Here is an 18,635-nt window from a genome sequence, read left to right on the forward strand (position 1 = left end):
ATTACTATGATATTGGCTGTTTATTAGTACTTATAAAGCACAATTTTAATGCATGACCCTATTCTACATTCTTAATCCTACCCAATAGCTAAACTTAAAGGAACACGCCGACTTTTTATGACTTTAGCTTATTCACCGTATTCCCCAGAGTTAGAGAAGTCATTACACACCATTCTCATCTCCGTGCCATAACTCTCTGACGCACTCACTGCTAGCCTAGCTTAGCACAAAGACTGGAGGTAAATGGCTCCAGCTAGCCTACTGCCCAATAACTGACAAAATAACGCCAACATTTTTCTATTTACATGTTGTGATGTGTATAGTTACATCGTGTACTAAGACCGACGTAAAATTATGTTTTTTGTGAAATTATGAGTTATGGCACGCACGGAGATGAGAATGGTATGAACTTATCAAACTCTGGGGAATACGGTGAATAAGCTAAAGTCCCAAAAAGTCGGAGTGTTCCTTTAACAACTACCCTACTAACTATTAATTAGCAGTAATTACGAGTTTATTGAGGCAAAAGTAATAGTGTGAATTGGACCCTAAACTAAAGTGTGACCAATAAAGCCTTGTTTATACTCGACGCGTCAGCGCGGAGTGTGCGTTGAGAGCGCGAGACCCCCTTTCGCTTGGCGGTGTGCACGTCAAATTTTGTAACTATGTGCGCGGCTCCGTAACCGAAGTTGCACGAGTTCGAGGCGAATCTGGCCAAGCATGACGTCTCATCACACCGCCACCCTGTTTGTGCGTCTAAATCAGTTGCTTATATTTACAAAATTAGCCAACAATAGCAGAAATAAGCCCTTTTAATGAAAATAAAGATCCATGTTTAATAAAAATACTCACGAAACTAATTGAAAATTAGAAATTAGAAAATGTTTAAAGGATTAGTTCACTTTCAAATGAAAATGTCCTGATATTTTACTCACCCCCATCTCATCCAAGATGTTCATGTCTTTCTTTCTTCAGTCGAAAAGAAATTACGTTTTTTGAGGAAAACATTCCAGGATTATAACACATAATGGATTTCAATGGCAACCAAAATGTTGAAGGTCCAAATCAATGCAGTTTCAAAGGAAGGGCTTCAGAGGCTCTGCACCATCCCAGACGCGGAATAGGGTTTTATCTAGCCAAACCATCAGCCATTTTCAAAATGTATATACTTTTTAACCTAAATTGCTCATCTTGCGCTGATCTGCGACACACCACGGATCGCGTAATCACGCCGGAAAGGTCACAAGAGAACATGCGAAGACTAATACAAACACCCTTTACAAACAACAACTCCATCTCCAACTTCAAAATCGTCCGACATCGTTGTTTTACCTTTTTTTGCTTAAGGATGTTTGTGTTAGTCTTCGCACGAGCGCTTTGTAAACACGTGGGCGGTACTTCCATAGATATCCATAATAAAGTCTAGATGTCTTACGGCGGAGTCTCTAACGTCATCAGCGGCGGCCATCTTGTCACAGGCAGGGCTCTGTGGCTCCTGATGATCTGCATGAACACAAATACTCTTATCTCACTGAAATCTTGACGGATTTACAAATGATTTGGTTTCTTACAAACGTTATTAACGTGGCTATAATTATGGATGCTTGAACAAATTATGAATAATTTTTCATTAGTATGCAGTGTCCTAACTACATCTCTGACTTTTATAACAAACCAAACCATTTGAAAATCGGTAGAAAATTTAGCAAGTTATGGTTATTATAAAAGTGCATGCACCCATGAAAACACAATGTTACGAGTGAGCGAGCTGCCTGTGACAAGATGGCCGCCAGGTGCGGACGTCGACCTCCATTGGCCAGCAGCGCGCACGAGACATCTAGCCTTTATTATGGATATCTATGGGTACTTCTGCATACGTCTTGCGTGACCTTTCCGACGAGCAGCGCAAGATGAGCAATTTAGGTTAAAAAGTATATACATTATTATAATTTTTTGAAAATGGCCAATGGTTTGTCTTGATAAGACCCTATTCCTCGTCTGGGATGGTGCAGAGCCTCTGAAGCCCTTCCTTTGAAACCGCATTGATTTGGACCTTCAACATTTTGGTTGCCATTGAAATCCATTATGTGGAGAAAAATCCTGGAATGTTTTCCTCACAAACTTAATTTCTTTTCCACTGAAGAAAGAAAGACATGATGGGGGTGAGTAAAATATCAGGACATTTTTATTTTGAAATGAACTAATCCTTTAAGAGATGGTTAATTTAGTTGTATACATGTTCTCCCATCCATATATTCTGTTCTAATGTCACAAGTAATACTGGGTTTACACAATTCTTTCGTAGTGTGGTTTTGGTAAACATTGTCACGTCGTGTGTCCTGATGGTTCATAGAACAATTACTCCGAGTCGCCCTCTGTCGTTTCAAACAATAGCACAGCGGCGAGCGTGTCGAGTATAAACACCTTCCCAAACAGACGAGACGAAAGTATAAACAAGGCTTGATAGGAAGAGCACACATGTATTAGGGGTGGGAATGTCTAGGCACCTCACGATTCGATTCTATTACGATTCAGAGGGCTGCGATGCGATAATAAAACGATTATCGATGCATCTTTTTTTCTAAACAAATTTTCTTTTTTCTCACTTGGTACTTTTAAAGCAAAGTATTTGTAATGGCCCATAATGAATTTACTTCCAATATCTTTTATTAATAAATGTCCCAACACTGCAAAAAAACAACAACAGGAAAAGTGTCTGTAGCAGCATACTTCAGACTTCAGCATATTCTGAATCACTAACATAAAGTAATAACCTCCTGTTATGTGCAATGAGCAATATAAAAATTTTGCTGTGCCAAAACCACAGCTTTAATACAAAAATATAGAATTCTGTACCAGCATCTCTCATACAAAAGTAATGCTTGTGGACTATTCTGAATAACTAGTAACATACAGCTGCTCTTATACACAAATAAATAATAGTCTAAAAACGAAATCCTGAGCACAGACACATTTTTGCTGTATACCACAATCGAAAACAGCTTTTATGAAATGAACATCTGAACACTAAATTAACATCCGCAGAGAATACGGACGCAAATCCTTGACCATCAAATTTGCGATAGTTTGTGGTTCTCTGATTGGCGCCAACTAACGTTACCGGTACAACCGAGCTCTGGAAATGTGTAATACGGTTTCTCATGTTTGTCGTGTTTCGAAAATATTTTAGTTTAGTTTGACACAACTTGCATATACTGTGGCTCTTATCCAGGTCATTTTCCCCTTCATCTTCATAGAAGTGCTTCCATACGTTAGCTTTTAATTCAGAGGGTCCATTCTCGCTCCGCTATCATGAGTCTCTGTTATGTGCACGCCACAGACGGTCCGGGCGCTGCACTTCTCACGCTTCAGAGTTGCGCCTTTTGCGTTCCGTCAGCATTACGTTATCAACATTTAGAAAACAATTTTTTGACATAGAGACAGAGCGACACGCGTCATAATCTGAAGGCCACGCCCACCGGGGGGGAAAACAATCAAACCGTCTCCATTGACTTTGCATTGCGGGAGGCTGCCTGCTTGTCATTTCGGACTTATTACAAAAAACTGAACAATGTATAAAAGCTGATATGTGACAAAGTGAACTGCAAACAAGCTAAACAAAACCCAGAAGCAAAAACCCAGACGTTTTTATAAGCTGTTGACCCAAAAAACGAGCGTTTAAGGACAAAAAAGTGGATTCAGGCCATTGAGACAGTGCGCTACAGGTCATATTACACTGAGAACTACGGCGACTAGTGTGGGGAATGTAATCAACAACAGGAAATATCATATATAAAACGGACATTTGGATATTTGACTTAACAGTGACAAAATGTTTACTGCACACATACTGAGACATACTGAGGGTCAGGATCCCAAAATTTACCCATTCATCCTGCTGAAGCGTCACTTCGTATTGCCTGTATCCACTTTTATCTTCTTAAACGCTCGTTTTTTTGGGTCGACAGCTTATAAAAACTTATTTCTGTGTTTTTTAGCTTGTTTGCTGTACACCTTGTCACACATCAGCTTTTAGACATTGTTCTGTTTTTTGTTATAAGTCCGAAATGACAATGAGGCAGCCTCACGCAATGCAAAGTCAATGGAGAGCGTTGGATTGTTTTCCCCCCTGGTGTGGGCGTGGCCTAAATACGCTCTGTCTCTATTTGTGAATCAATTCAGAATCGTCCGCATCGCGATGCATCTAAAGGCCAATTTATACTTCTGCGTCGAGTGTACGCCGTAGGCTACGTGCGTAGCCGACGCCGTCGTGAGCATTTATACTTCTGCGCTGTTGTCTGCGTCAATGTGCAATTCCACATGCAGACGCTAGTAGGCAGCGTCCTCAGGCATGTTAGTAGACAACAGCCGAAGAAGAAGCAGCTTGTTGTGTAGCATCTGTACATTCATGTCGGAATATCAGCAGCAGTGAGAGAGCGGCTTTTCTTGCAGCTTGAGTTGTTGTATCTAATACTAATTAAGCATCTCTAGTTGATTAGTAAAGTTAAATAAGGCGATCTGGCGCTGGAATGTGTTTGTGAAGTCATGCGGAGCTCGTGGCCGCTGTTTTCAGCAGCGGTGGCTCGAGCAATCGATTGCTGTTGCGGAGACTTCATTCACGAAATATACCCTAATGTGTCCCTGTTCTTGATATACAATTACTGATTAAAATCTTTGGTTTTAATGAGAAAATAAATAAACTATATTCAGCGGATCTATATATTTTTTATTTACTACCATAAAGAATCGCTGGACTGCAAAATATTGTGTTATAGCAGACGTAAGGAATTTTCTGGACACACACACACTCCTATCGCAGATTTTTTATTTATTATTGACCTGAGGGAAGGGTTCTGGCAGACCAATCACAGCGCTTGCGGTCCGCGTAGAATTGACGCGTTGTTACATTTTTGGAGAGGTGCGCGTCAGGGTACGGCGTAGGGTACGGCGTATCCAACGCGTCTATGCGTAGGGTACGCCGTACCCTCTGCGTGCACTCGACGCAGAAGTATAAATTGGCCTTATGAATCAAATTTTTCCCCCACCCCTAACATGTATGTAACCGTCTGCTGATCTCTCTGGGTGCAGGTGGAAGTGAAGCCATACGTCTTGGATGACCAGCTGTGCGACGAATGTCAGGGGACTCGCTGCGGGGGCAAGTTCGCCCCGTTCTTCTGCGCCAACGTGACCTGTCTCCAGTATTACTGTGAATACTGCTGGGCGGCCATCCACTCGCGCGCCGGCCGGGAGTTCCACAAGCCCCTGGTGAAGGAAGGCGGAGACAGACCTCGCCACATCTCCTTCCGCTGGAACTAAAGCCGGTAGGCCAGGAGAAGAGAGAGAGTGCGAGAGAGAGCGAGGGAGAAAGAGAAGGAGAGTAGGCTAGGAGGAGTCGCAGAATCATCATCTAAATAAATGCACTTTTCTGTTGCTGGTTCCTTTTTAGTTTAATTTAAAAAAGAAAGAAGACAAACACGAAAAATATATGATTTTAATTTGTCATTTAATATATTAAAAAAAAAAGAAAAATGGATGTGTATCCAAAAAAAGATTCAGGAAGAAAAAGAAAATGTCTAATCCATCTCTCTATTTTTTTATAACTCCATTATATTTCATTTTCAAGTGCACAGAGATGTGAATATATTGAGTATTAGTATAATTTGTCAGTAAGTATCTGCATGACTTTAGAATTGGCTTTCTGTTAACATTGCGATTGGAAGTATTACGTCCTATTTGAATTGAATGGAAAAGGCAAAGGAGCAAGAAAAAGGTGCGGGAAGAGTGCACTTATTTCTTTGTGCAGATGTGTGGTCTAAGATCTGAGTTGTTAACCAAAGCTTGGGATTTGAAAAACAGAAGAAGCGAATTCTCTCAGCGCTCTGTTTTTTCTTTTTCTTTTTTTTTTTCTTTTGGTATACTTTGTACTTCAAAAGACCATGCTAATCTTTAACGTTTCCTGATGACAACAACTGATTCCACAACAGCTGTCTGGATTTGATCTCCATTGCGACATGCAAGAAAACTAATACCTCAAGCTTAGCTGCTAGTTTAAGTCGAATATATAGAGAAGAAAACAAATCAAGCTGGTCTCACCCTTTCCCCCGGGACCACAGAAACGGAAATGACATCAGCAAACGGCACATTGAGAAAATCTGCTCTGTCACTTCCTGATTTGAATTGGAGATTCAGCATCCTAGTGGGGAATGTATGTTGTTTAAAGTTGCAGTAGTCTGCCTGCAAGCTGGTTCGAATGCAAGGAACTTGACTCGGTTGCCGTCGTTCTCTCAGGCTTTTAGCGGCAAGCCTTCGTTTTCATTCTTTTAACTCGCAATATGTGTCTCGTAAGCCTTTTCCCCAGAAGCCCCTCTGAAAAGAGCAAGCAGAACAGCAGTGAAAGCTACTTAGACGAGGTGTACCTCCTGTCCTGCAGCAGCAGCCGTGCCCGCTCAGCCTGAGTGTAAAGCATAACTGAAGGTAGTCCGTGCATCTCTCCGCTCACCTGAAGCATAAGAGGTTTTACTTTCAGACTTTCATTAGGGAACCAAAGATGGCTGTGTAGTAGCTAGCAAAACCACGGACGTTTCCTTTCTTATGATTTTCGCCCCCAACCCAACCCAGTCCTCCTACCATTCAATCTAAAGACCAGATGGGCTCCAGCAAACCAAAGATTGGCCTTGAATCGATCAGCACGCAGTTAAAGTCCTAGTAAAACACTAGTGAACTACCCCCTTTCCCCAAAGGTCAGACGAAGGTGCGGTTCGTTCGTCGGTCGGGTACGGTCGAGGGAGTTCAGGAAATTCCAATTTATCGTCAAAACAAAAAAGCGCAAAAGTCAGGGAGTTAGTGATCGGTTTCGACTCGATACACTAGTGAGAAACGGGCTTGTCGAGCCGCTGGGCGTAGTAGTGGTGGTGGTGGTTGAACGACATTTTTCCAAGTTAAAACACTTTTTGAAGAATTTGCTGTTAATGAAGAAGATGATTATTTTATACATGGCCTGCTGATTTTTTGGTACAGTGTTTTCTAGCTAAATTATTTTGTCATGCACATATAAACATTTATTATGCACTACTTTTCTAAATACTTTTTTTTCAACAGTCATTTTAGGCACATTTTTCACAAATGGAAAAAAAAAAACGACTCCTTTTTGCAATACCTCAATTTTTCACATTGTGAAAGGTAGCTTTTGTACTTTTGTTACTGAGAGATGTGCATATATGGAACTTTTGATTTTAAGAGAAACAAAAAAAATAACCCGAGAGGTTGAGTGAAATTTAATATATATATTATTTTCAATTATGCTTTTTATACATTTCAGTGCTGAGGAATCTTTACAGCTAAAGCACGCACTTGTGTTGACGCGACAAATCTGCAGAGGAGAGAGAGTCTCGGCTATTGTACACTAGATTTTAAAGGCAACCCTACTAAGATTTGGAAATTAGCATGGTAAGAACAACACACGTTCATGTCGTTCACGATTTTCATATTGCGCAAAATGGCTACAAAGATAAGCTGGAATATAAAACTATAATCTATGGAGAATGCTCAATCCGGTTCATGTTTAGGCTGATCCTCGTATCACAAGAATGGATGTTTGATGTCTAGGTATTTTGAAACTATATATTCTTGAACTGCCAACTAGTTCCTATTGTAATCCTTAGCATGCATGACGAGAAGACGAGAAAAAAAAAAAAACCTTAATTGTTGTGGTTGTGCACCAGATGTTTCTAAAGCTTTGATTTAAGGCCACCCCACACCCTGCACCCTTCTTCCCATGTTCTAATCCAGTATCGATAGGACAGACACACACGCACACACACACACACACACACACACACACGCACGCTCGCAGAACTCTAAATTGGCAGTGCAGGACGAACGCTCGATCTTCTATATAGTACGCTGTTGTCGAACTTCATCCCCGCTGTCTGTTTGAAGTAAATCCAAACCCGTTTGGAGGAAGGGGAACTTAAGACTTGAATGTGGTAAATGTTGCAAGTTAACTTGGAGTTGTTATGTGCAATACTTTTTTTGAACTTTTTCCAGATAAAGACTCTTTGCAATGTAATTCTTTAATGCCATTTTTAATTGCCGACATTTAAAGAAGATGTTAATATGTTTTTCACAGTCATTTTCTACTGTTATTGTAATCCTTTTCATGCTGGTGTTTGTAAAAAAGAAAAGAAATCAAACTATTTGTACTAATATAAATAATTGAAGTTATTTTTAAAACATTAAAGGTTTTGTGCTCATTTGCTTATTTTTGTTTATTTCAAGCTACTGTGATTGATTGCATTGTAATTATTAGGTCAACAATGTATTTAGCTGTTTATTGGTATATTTTTAATTGGAATGTATAATTAATTTTTATAATTTTGATCAGATTTTTGTTATATTTTTGAGGTGAAGCTTTTAATATGTTAAAGTGTCTAGTTTTTACTAATTGCTATATTGTGCTCCACAATATATGGTTCACATTTTCTGAAGGAAAATAAATATTTAAATATCTGTCTGTTAACGATGTTACTTAATGGCAAAATTTCAATAGTTTTTAACTGTGTATGGGAAGGTTGTTGTATTTATTAATAGCATTTTTTTACTTAAGATATCACCTTAATTTTTATTGTCATTTCACTTTATAAGTTCCTATTTTTGTATTTTTCTTTCTAATTAAGTTATGTTATACGAAATGTCCATATTTTAGGAGTTGGTCTGTAAGTGCTAGTGAAACAAAAAGAAAAATCTAATGTTATTTAATTGTTTGCAGCCAACTATTTATAACAATATGCATAATTTTTAAATATTTGTAATGTGAAATGTTGAATGAATAAAACTTAACTGTGACAAGACGCTGACTTTCTTGCATTTCTTTCCTGAAATACTCCGGCCTCCTTCTCTAGATATTCTGGCATATTCAGCTTCTCTGAATTCATTTGAATCTACCAATCAAACCGATCATAATCACCAGTGGGAATGTTACATTTCATTTGGCTTTAAAGGATTAGTTGACTTCAAAATGAAAATTGCCTGATATTTTACTCACCCCCGTCTCATCCAAGATTTTCGTGTGTTTTTTTGAGGAAAAAAACATTGTCTTGTTTCTAGACAAACCATCGGCCATTTTAAAAAATAAAAATGAATATACTTTTTAACCTAAATTGCTCCTCTTGCGCTGCTCTGCGGCTCGCCAGTGATTGCGCAATCACGTCGAAAACGTCACTAGACGTAGGCAGAAGTGCCGCCCCAAGCGAACGTGCAAATACTAATACAAATGCACATTTTTTTTTTGCTAAAGGGGGTTTGTATTAATGGCCTGTTCACACGGGACGATTTTCTCGCGCGTTTATCGCCAACGTTTAACGCCTCGTGACCAGTGTTGGTGGTAGCGCTTTACAAGTAACTTGAGTTACGTAATCAGATTACTTTTTCAAGTAGCTAGTAAAGTAACGCATTACTTTTCATATTTACAACAAAATAAATATAAGTTAGTTACTTTTTCACATTTATTTGACTGACTGCTCTCCTGTCCCCATGTTGAGACAAATCGAGAGTAAGTGCAGAGGCGGAGTGTGTAAACATGACTAAATGTGAGCATTTATTAATATCACTTGCACAATAAAGATTCAGTACTCCTCAAATTGAATAAAATCAGTCAAATGCAAAATCAGAATACTATGCAAGCCTTCAATAATTAAATATGTTAAATAAAACAAATATTTTATGCATTTAATGTCAATTTATTGACCAATGTCTTGCTGCTAACCTTCAATGATTCAGTTAAACCATGAGCAAAAATTACTAGATGTTTTGTTTTTAGTGGTAAAACTTTTTTCTCCTGCGTCCTATTCTTCCATTATTTAGAATGGCAGCACAGCTGAGCTGCGCTCTCTACTGTTCATGCGTGAATTAGCATTTTTACCTCAGCCTGAGGCGTATTATTTAAATGTTGGTGTGAAGAGGTCTTTACATTTGCACAAAAATAGAACTTTTTTGTTATAAAAAAAAACAAACAAGCCCAGGTGAGAAAAAGGAACGCAAAAGTAACTAAGTAACTCAATTAGTTACTTTTTAAGGGAGTAACGCAATATTGTAATGCATTACTTTTCAAAGTAACTTTCTCCAACACTGCTCGTGACTAAACAAAGGGCGCCAATGTGAGTGTGCACACCGACGCGCAAAACGGCAGGCGTAAAAGCGTAATTTTTTTTAAAAACGCCTTTGGTTCGTTTTTTTTTTTTTTTTGTAGTTGGAGGAGAACATGAGATGGAGTTTCTCGGCACTGGGTCGGTATCTACTTGAACCGGAATACACTGAAGATTAGGTTGTCACGTTGGTTATGTTGACGGAAGTTAGCCTATTTTCAGGCGCTGTGTAATATCATTGCGCTGTTGCACTCATGGTACGGCTCAAGTTCCTCGATTATTACGCAGGAATGAGAGAATAGTTCCTAGCCATATCGGTCTAGAAAATCACTTTTCATTTTCCGTCGGTCTTAGTACACAATGTAACTACAGAAGAGTCAAGTTTTAAATAGGAAAAATATTGACACTTTTTGGTCATTTTTTTTTGAGCGAGATGCTAACGGTCTAATCAGATTCAATGATTCAATTCAATTCAATTCAAATTTATTTGTATAGCGCTTTTCACAATACACATTGTTTCAAAGCAGCTTCACAGAAAGTGCATTTCATAAATGTACATTGAAAAATGTTAGAAAAGAGAATGTTAAAGAAAAAATGTTAGGATAAGTTAATCAATCATGTATTATTTTAGGCCATAACAACGCTGGCGTTGAGTCGTCTCTTCACAGGCGTCGAGTCGTCTCATCACAGGTGTCGGGGCATCTGAAGTCTCCATCAGAGGCTGGATACAAACTGGAGCTGACGAACTAGTTACCTCGGGACTAGTGTCCCGAGATAACAACAGAAAAGCAGATGGGAAATAATTAGCATAGCTGCTGTTCAGAATATTAATGCTGTTGGTGCGATTTAACTGTAGTATAAAACTTAATTATAATGTGAATGCTTGGCTAAAGAGATGCGTCTTTAATCTAGTTTTAAACTGGGACAGCGTGTCTGAACCTCGAACAATATCCGGAAGACTATTCCAGAGTTTAGGAGCTAAATGTGAAAAAGCCCTCCCTCCTTTAGTGGACTTGGATATCCTAGGAATGACCAGAAGCCTAGAGTTTAGTGATCTTAAAGAGCGCGATGGATTGTAGGGCGATAAAAGATCAGTTAAATACACTGGAGCTAACCCATTTAGGGCTTTATAGGTCAGTAGCAATACTTTGTAATTGATACGGAACTTAATAGGTAACCAGTGTAGGGATGATAAAATTGGTGTTATATGATCATATTTTCTTGACCTAGTAAGCACTCTAGCAGCTGCGTTTTGAACTAACTGCAGTTTGTTTATCGATGATGCAGGACAACCAGCTAATAAAGCATTACAGTAATCTAGTCTCGAGGTCATGATCTATGCTAAGCTATGCTAAAAGTGCTACTGCCAGACCCGGAGATCGGCTGAATGGATTCAAAAACGGTAAAACTCAAGGGGAGATGGAAAATGGATGAATATTTTCAAAAAAGGGTTTGGAACGACATGAGGGTGAGTAAAGTAAGTGTTGAATAAAGTCGTTATTTTTGGGGGGGGTGGGGGGTGCGCACAAAAAGTATTCTCGTCGCTTCATACAATTAAGCTTGAACCACTGTGGTCACATGGATTATTTTATTTATGTCTTTACTTCCTTTCTGGACCGCGAAAGTTGCAATGGTGTTGCTGTCTATGGAGGGGTTCTCGGTTCTCGGATTTCATCAAAAATATCTTCATTTGTGTTCTGAAGATGAACGAAGATCTTAAGGGTTTGGAACGTCATGAGGGTGAGGAATTAATTAATTAAATTTCAATTGTTTCCCTTTAACGCAAACTCGCAAGTAGGTCAATCACTCGTCACTGTAACGTCCTGTAACTTTTGGCATAATGTTAATTACCTGACGAAGCAACTGAGTCTAAATGTGGAAGCAAACCTGCATAAAGTCCATTGCACTTAGATAATAATGTTGTCATATTGTTTTAAATAATAACATTTTGTTAAATGCCTGACATAGTTTAAAAGAATCCGGGCCTTCTCTGGTCCTTTCGGAAAAAGCACATTTATTTTAAATTACCCGAGGCCGCTGATTACCTAACCCAACCAGTGTCCGAGGCATTTTGGACCCAAACCTGCCTGGGTCTCAGGCATAGACTGTAAAAAAATATGGATGTAGTGTCCGTGACGTCACCCATAGGAATCTGAAGAGCAGTTTTGAAGAGTAAAGTAGGGACGAGCTGGCCGTCGCCATCTTGGCAGAGCGTCATCGCGCATCACTCCCGGATAAAAGAAAATGGGCAAGGAGGCGGGATGTGGGCGGAGCTGAAGTGATGCAATGACTGACAGCAGATAAACGACAATCCACCTGTCACTCAAAGTGACCACGCCCCTAATTATGCAGAACTTTAAGGCTTTATAAAATGTAAACGAATGAGTTATAAAAACATTCACCCCCCTCACAGTTGTCATGAAGGGAAAAAAAAGCCGTATAGACCAAAAACACAATTTGTACCAGGCTGTAAACATGTTTTATTCTGCTGTAAAGTTGAGGCTCAATGAGATTCTGCTCCTTCTGGAGCCTGTCCCTAGTGGCCATTAGATGAATTGCAGTTTAAAGGGGTCATAGAATGACATTTTTGTGCAAGTTAATATGATTCTTTAGTGTCTAAATGAAAAGTTTGTAATATACTTTAATTAAAAATTCTCATTAGTATTGTAAGAAAACACTCAATTTACCTGGTCAAAACCAGCTCAGTTTTTAGCAAGTCATTTCAGTGTATGTGACTTTAAATGATAATGAGCTTTGCTCACCCCGCCCCCTCTGCTCTGTGGGGCGTTTGGTTCGACCCGACACAACACCACAACACACGTGGAGGGTTGCCTTGACAACATTTGAGGGTATATTTTCGAGAAATAATGGCAACGGGAGTCTCTGAAGACACATCTAAGCAACCTTATCATTTTGAACCGGAGTCGGACCAGGAACAGATGACGAACCCATCGAAGTTGGTTAACGTCATGTCACTTTGATCCATCTTTGTACTGGCAGAGTAGCGTAGTTGCTATGTGTTTACTGATGTGTTAGTTCATTGACAGATTGATGTTATGTTATAAGATTTTTTTTTTTTACATTACTTCTTAATCAGTAACAGACACCGTTATAAACCATGTACAAAAGTAAGCTTAGTGTAGTGTTACCACGTTAACTTTATCACCAGCGTACACAGTTTGTAATAACAAACATAACGCGTTGTTCATTATAAACGTGGGATTATGAATTATATTGAGAACGTCATAAACAGAAAGCATGCCGTAATGTAACTTACCCTGTAAACATTAGCCTCATTCATTGTGAAGCGTGCAAGCGATTTACAAAGATTAATATAAAGGTTAATAAAACGTTACACTCACATCTTCGATCTTCCTGAGATGCAGCAGGAACACGATCCTTTTTTCAAGAGCAGCTTATTAGCAAAACCTGCTTTATACTGACGCTCGTTTATAAAGCAGTCTGCTGAGAAATGATTGCGCAAACATTGACGTTGATCGGGGGGAATATTCCCTTCTAAAACAAAACTCAGCACTGCAGCCACTGGGTCTTCAGCAGTTCGGATTTAGGAACATCAAAACGACTACTGTGTTCGTTATTACACCCAACAACACAACACCACAATCGCTTAGACGCCATTCTGCTCCAGAGTATCAACAATGGCGGACTGATGACAGCTCGCTCAGGGCGGGTCTGTGTTGAAACGCTGCTGTCAATCAACAATCTTAGGAGGGGCGTACACCGTGTAACGTCACACGGTCGGACGGCTCGATTTGAGACAGGGGAAAATATATAAGGAGATTAAAAAAAAACACTGGATGTATTTTTATCAATATAGGATGGTTGTGTACAGGCACTGCCAACACACATTTCCGTATAATCAACTTGTAAAAGTGCATGTACCATTCTATGACCCCTTTAAGTCACTTCCGTATTGGTTTCAAGAGAAACTGCGGGAGGTTGCCGCTTACTCTCAGATCAGACCTCGGTTTTTTGGATCCAAGTGGACACATGAAGACCTCTAATGGAGAGTTTGAAACAGATGAAGCAGATCTGACAGCACAAAAAGAAACAATTCGCAATGCTTTTTCTGAAAATTACTGGGCATATGCAATGGCGAGTGGCCATTGATACTGTTTCCTAAGCAATGACATTAGCCAATGAAAACAGTGGCCGTTTACTGACAAGCCTTAAAGGAGCCGCGCCTTAAAAACTGATCCTTTCAGACAGAGGCTCAGAATGAAGGTAGAAAATAGTAGTTTTTCTGGATATATTTGTTTTTTGTGCAAAAAAACTTAATTAACATTATAAGTGAACCTCAAGAGACTTATTAAAATAATAAAAAAATCCATGTCATGGCCCATTTAAAAAAACATTTTCTGAATGTATAAGCTGGGTGTAGCTCTAAGAGCTATTTCTTTTGTTTTTCTATTATTAGGTTTTATATTCTATTCTCAGTGGCTCCATCTGCTGTCTCTGAATGCTGATATAGCTCTTTTTATTTGTTCTTGGTCTAACATTTCACGTTGTGAGTCGATTTTCAAATCTACATAAAGCTTATTTGACACTCATGTCAATTCTAGTCAAAACATACAGATGAGATTTGACATGGTCAGAGTAAAGAGAAATCAAAAGCAAATGTCAGACTGGAGGAAAATATATACTAGCTATTGATAACACAACAATTTTCAGGTTTTTTTTATTAGCCACCATCTTTTTTCACCTCTATGCTCCACAGGAGATAAACTTTATTATTTTTGGGTGATGTTTTCCTCGGCTGGCTCTGTTTCAGTGAAGCTTCTCGATTTCACACAGGTTGTGCCATGTTGCTGAGGTAATGAATATGCTGATCGCCCTAATAAAACAGTCAACATGCCTCACTTGTTCCCTTCTATCCGTCCAGCAGGATCTGCAGAATAATAGAAAGAGTGAGATGAGATCACCCTCGTCTCTGGAACAAAGGTTAAGTACTGCGTGTAGTCAGGTCACAGTCTAATTATTTGTTCCCCACGAGACAGTGGGAGAGGAAATGTAGATCACAGTGCTTCACTGCTGAGAGCTTTCAATCACACAGCTCATTTGGAATCACTTGGATGATAAACAGATTGATTATCCGCTGAAGCTGCGCACGACGTGGGACAACAATGCCACGCCCTCATGCAGGAATTTCATTATGAATAAGGTTGTGTTTTTTCCTTTTGTGTCCCTTGTGAACAAGTACACTTTAGCATACTTTAAAAATAGTCCCACTTAAGTAGGACTTAAGTTATTCCACAATAATTTCTATTTGTCTTTGAAAGTGTACTGTTGAATGTACTGACAAGAATTTAAACTAAATTTGGTAATTTCTGTTGAAACTTGTATGTGTAGTACCAAGATCAGGCATAACATTATGACCTAATATTGTGTTGGTCCCACTTTTGCTGCCAAAACAGCCCATATCCGTCGAGGCATGGACTCCACTAGACCCCTGAAGGTGTGCTGTGGCATCTGGCACTAAGATGTTAGCAGTAGATCCTTCAAGTCCTGTAAATTGTGAGGTGGGGCCTCCATGGGTCGGACTTGTTTGTTCAGCACATCCCACAGATGCTCGATTGGATTGAGATCTGGGGAATTTGGAGGCCAAGTCAACACCTCAAATTCGTCCTCAAACCATTCCTGAACCGTTTTTGCTTTGTGGCAGAGCACATTATCCTGATGAAAGAGCCACAGCCACCAGGGAATACCGTTTCCATGAAAGGGTGTACATGGTCTGCAACAATGCTTAGGTAAGTGGTACGTGTAAAAGTAGGCCCTTGTCAAATTCGCTCAAATCCTTACGTTTGCCCGTTTTTCCTGCTTCTAACACATCAACTTTGAGGAAAAATGTTCACTTGCTGCCTAATATATCCCACCCACTAGCAGGTGCTGCGATGAAGAGATAATCAGTGTTATTCACTTCACCTGTCAGAGGTCATAATGTTCTGCCTGATCGGTGTATAACAAATGAACATGTAAAATGAATGTTAGTGTGTGCACCCCATCCACCTACAAGCATTTTTTAAATTTGGGTGATTTCAGTGCAATGCATGACTGAAAGTATCATTATTAGTTCAAAGGCAGGTATAATAAATATATAATATCTTTACGCCCCCTCCTGGCTGGAGATGGAATTGACATGGTATATAGTCAAATTAAGGAGGCTGCAAATATGCCTGCAGACAGTGCTGGGTAGTTACTGATTCCAAAAATGAAGTACTTGTAATCCAATTATATTACATTTTATAATACTTGTAATCAGACTACAGTTACTGTTTGATTACTGGCAATTCTCAGTAAGTTATTTATAATTAATTGATTCATTTCTTTTTTATCTTTTAAAATTTCCTTTCTATAAAAGTCTACTGTCTACACTGTAAAAAATAATGTTCTAAAAAAACGTTTTATCTTTTGTCAAATCAACTTAGATAATTAGCGTGGTGCCCATAACATAATATTTTTAGTTTCTATTTATTAAACTATCTTCTTCATGGTATCAACTCAAATTTTTTAATTCGAATGAACTCCATTTTAAGGCCAGATAACTTACTTTTTACCAGTTAAACCAACAATAATGTATATGTCTGTCAGGTTTGTGGAATTGCACACACATACCAGCCACTAGTCATGTGACTATCACTGAAAACTGAGAGAAACACAGCTTTTAATCACTGGATTTACACACATCATTTCACTTTTAAGAAGTGTTTTTCACCCCAACAATTCATCATAGCATCTACCATCAACTACTGATGAACACATTATAATCACTCAATAATTGAGTCGAGTCATTTAAACGTACTGAATATGGAACTATATCTCTAAAAGGCTTTAGTCTTTAAAATGCATTAACATTCACATCATTTCTTGTTTTCATGTTATGCAGGGATTTGCCAACTTTTTGTGTCAATCATAAACTTTTTAACCTGGTATACTTGAAGTTTACCCACTGATATTTTAAGGTAATAAGTTAATATTTAAGTCAATAATCTAACATTACATTTGCATGTTCACAGCTCTCTGTAGTCAGGGAATGGTCACATGACACACAGTTAAACAACAACAACAACCAAACCTTTATTTTAATGATTTAATAAATTAGCTTTTCATTAAACTCACAAGCCCCCTGCAGATCTTTCATGAACCCCAGTCTGGAAAACTGTCGTAGAGTAATGCAATATTTAATGCACTACTGCAACGTAATGCAATATTTAATGCACTTCATGTTGATGGTAAAAAATGGTAAATGGACTGCATTTATATAGCGCTTTCTACAGACCCATGGCCATCCAAAGAGCTTTACATATTGCCTCACAATCACCCATTCATACACTGATGGCGGTGTCAGCCATGCAAGCCATTGAGCTCATCAGGAGCAGCTGAGGTTAAGTGTCTTACTCATGGACACCTCAACACTTGGTCAGGTGGAACCGGGGATTGAACCACTAACCTTCCAGTTTGTAGACGACCTACATGAACCACTGAGCCACTGTCGCATTGACAAAGACTGAAATATATTTTCTTTCTCATTGTATTTTTATATCCATATGGTACAAGATTATTCAAATACATGTGATAAACGACTTTAGATTAAAAGTAATCTAAAAGTAGTTTGAATATATTACCTGAAATGTGTAATGTAATGGATTATGTTACTAACTACAATTTTGTCATGTAATTTGGAATTAGCACTGCCGGCAGAAAGTGATCCGCAGTCATTCAAAGCCTAGAAGTTATTGGATTTTAATAAGCACTAATCATGAAAAAAATAATATATAATAAAAGTCTTTATTCTATTTACTGCTTATACTGGTTATACTCCCTATACTTATAACTCAGTTTAACTAGTTTAAACTGGTGAGCTTGCACAACACTTAGGGCCTTACACTCAAAAAAAAAAAAAAAGGTTCTTTATGGCACTAAAAGTGGTTCTTCGTCGTGATCATAGAGGAACCACTTTTGGTGCTATATCGCACCATATCTTAACATGTTCTGTATATGGTAGCGGTGCTATATAGCACCTTAGTCAGTGGTGCTATATAGCACCTTAGCAAAAGAACCGCTGAAGAACCACTGAAGTGCCAAAATTGGTGCTATACAACACTTAAAAAGGTTCTCCTATGATTACGAGCCAAGAACCACTTTTAGTGCGATATAGAACCTTTTTTTTTTTTAGAGTGTATCATACACCCGGCGCAATGCGACACAAGTGATTTTTAGTACATTTACATTTACATTTACGCATTTGGCAGACGCTTTTATCCAAAGCGACTTACATTGCATTCAAGGTACACATTTTTACATTTTGTCAGTTCTGCAACAGAACTAGTAGTTTCAGCCTGACGCAGTTCTCATTTTCACGTCCTGCGCCATGTTGCTTAAATAGCAGATGAAAACCAGGTGTGTTCAGGAGCATTGTTGGCGTGTTGCTATTTTGAGGAACTGAAAACGCCTGCGCCATTGACCGATAAAAAC

The 18,635-nt window shown here is 38.8% G+C and overlaps 1 protein-coding gene across 4 annotated transcripts in view; it reads left to right on the forward strand.

Annotated features, from left to right (window-relative positions):
- Positions 1–7,682, forward strand: part of cpeb4b (cytoplasmic polyadenylation element binding protein 4b) — a 55,119-nt gene extending 47,437 nt beyond the window's left edge. For all 4 annotated transcript variants that reach the window (XM_079834035.1, XM_079834037.1, XM_079834036.1 and 1 more), the window contains one exon: positions 5,089–7,682. In XM_079834035.1, the coding sequence (XP_079690161.1) occupies positions 5,089–5,316 (228 nt within the window). In that variant the 3' untranslated portion in view covers positions 5,317–7,682. The remainder of the gene's footprint in view (positions 1–5,088) is intronic.
- The last annotated feature ends 10,953 nt before the right edge of the window (positions 7,683–18,635 follow it).

The sequence above is a fragment of the Gobio gobio genome, assembly GCF_949357685.1.
Source record: "Gobio gobio genome assembly, chromosome: 14".
NCBI lineage: Eukaryota > Metazoa > Chordata > Actinopteri > Cypriniformes > Gobionidae > Gobio > Gobio gobio.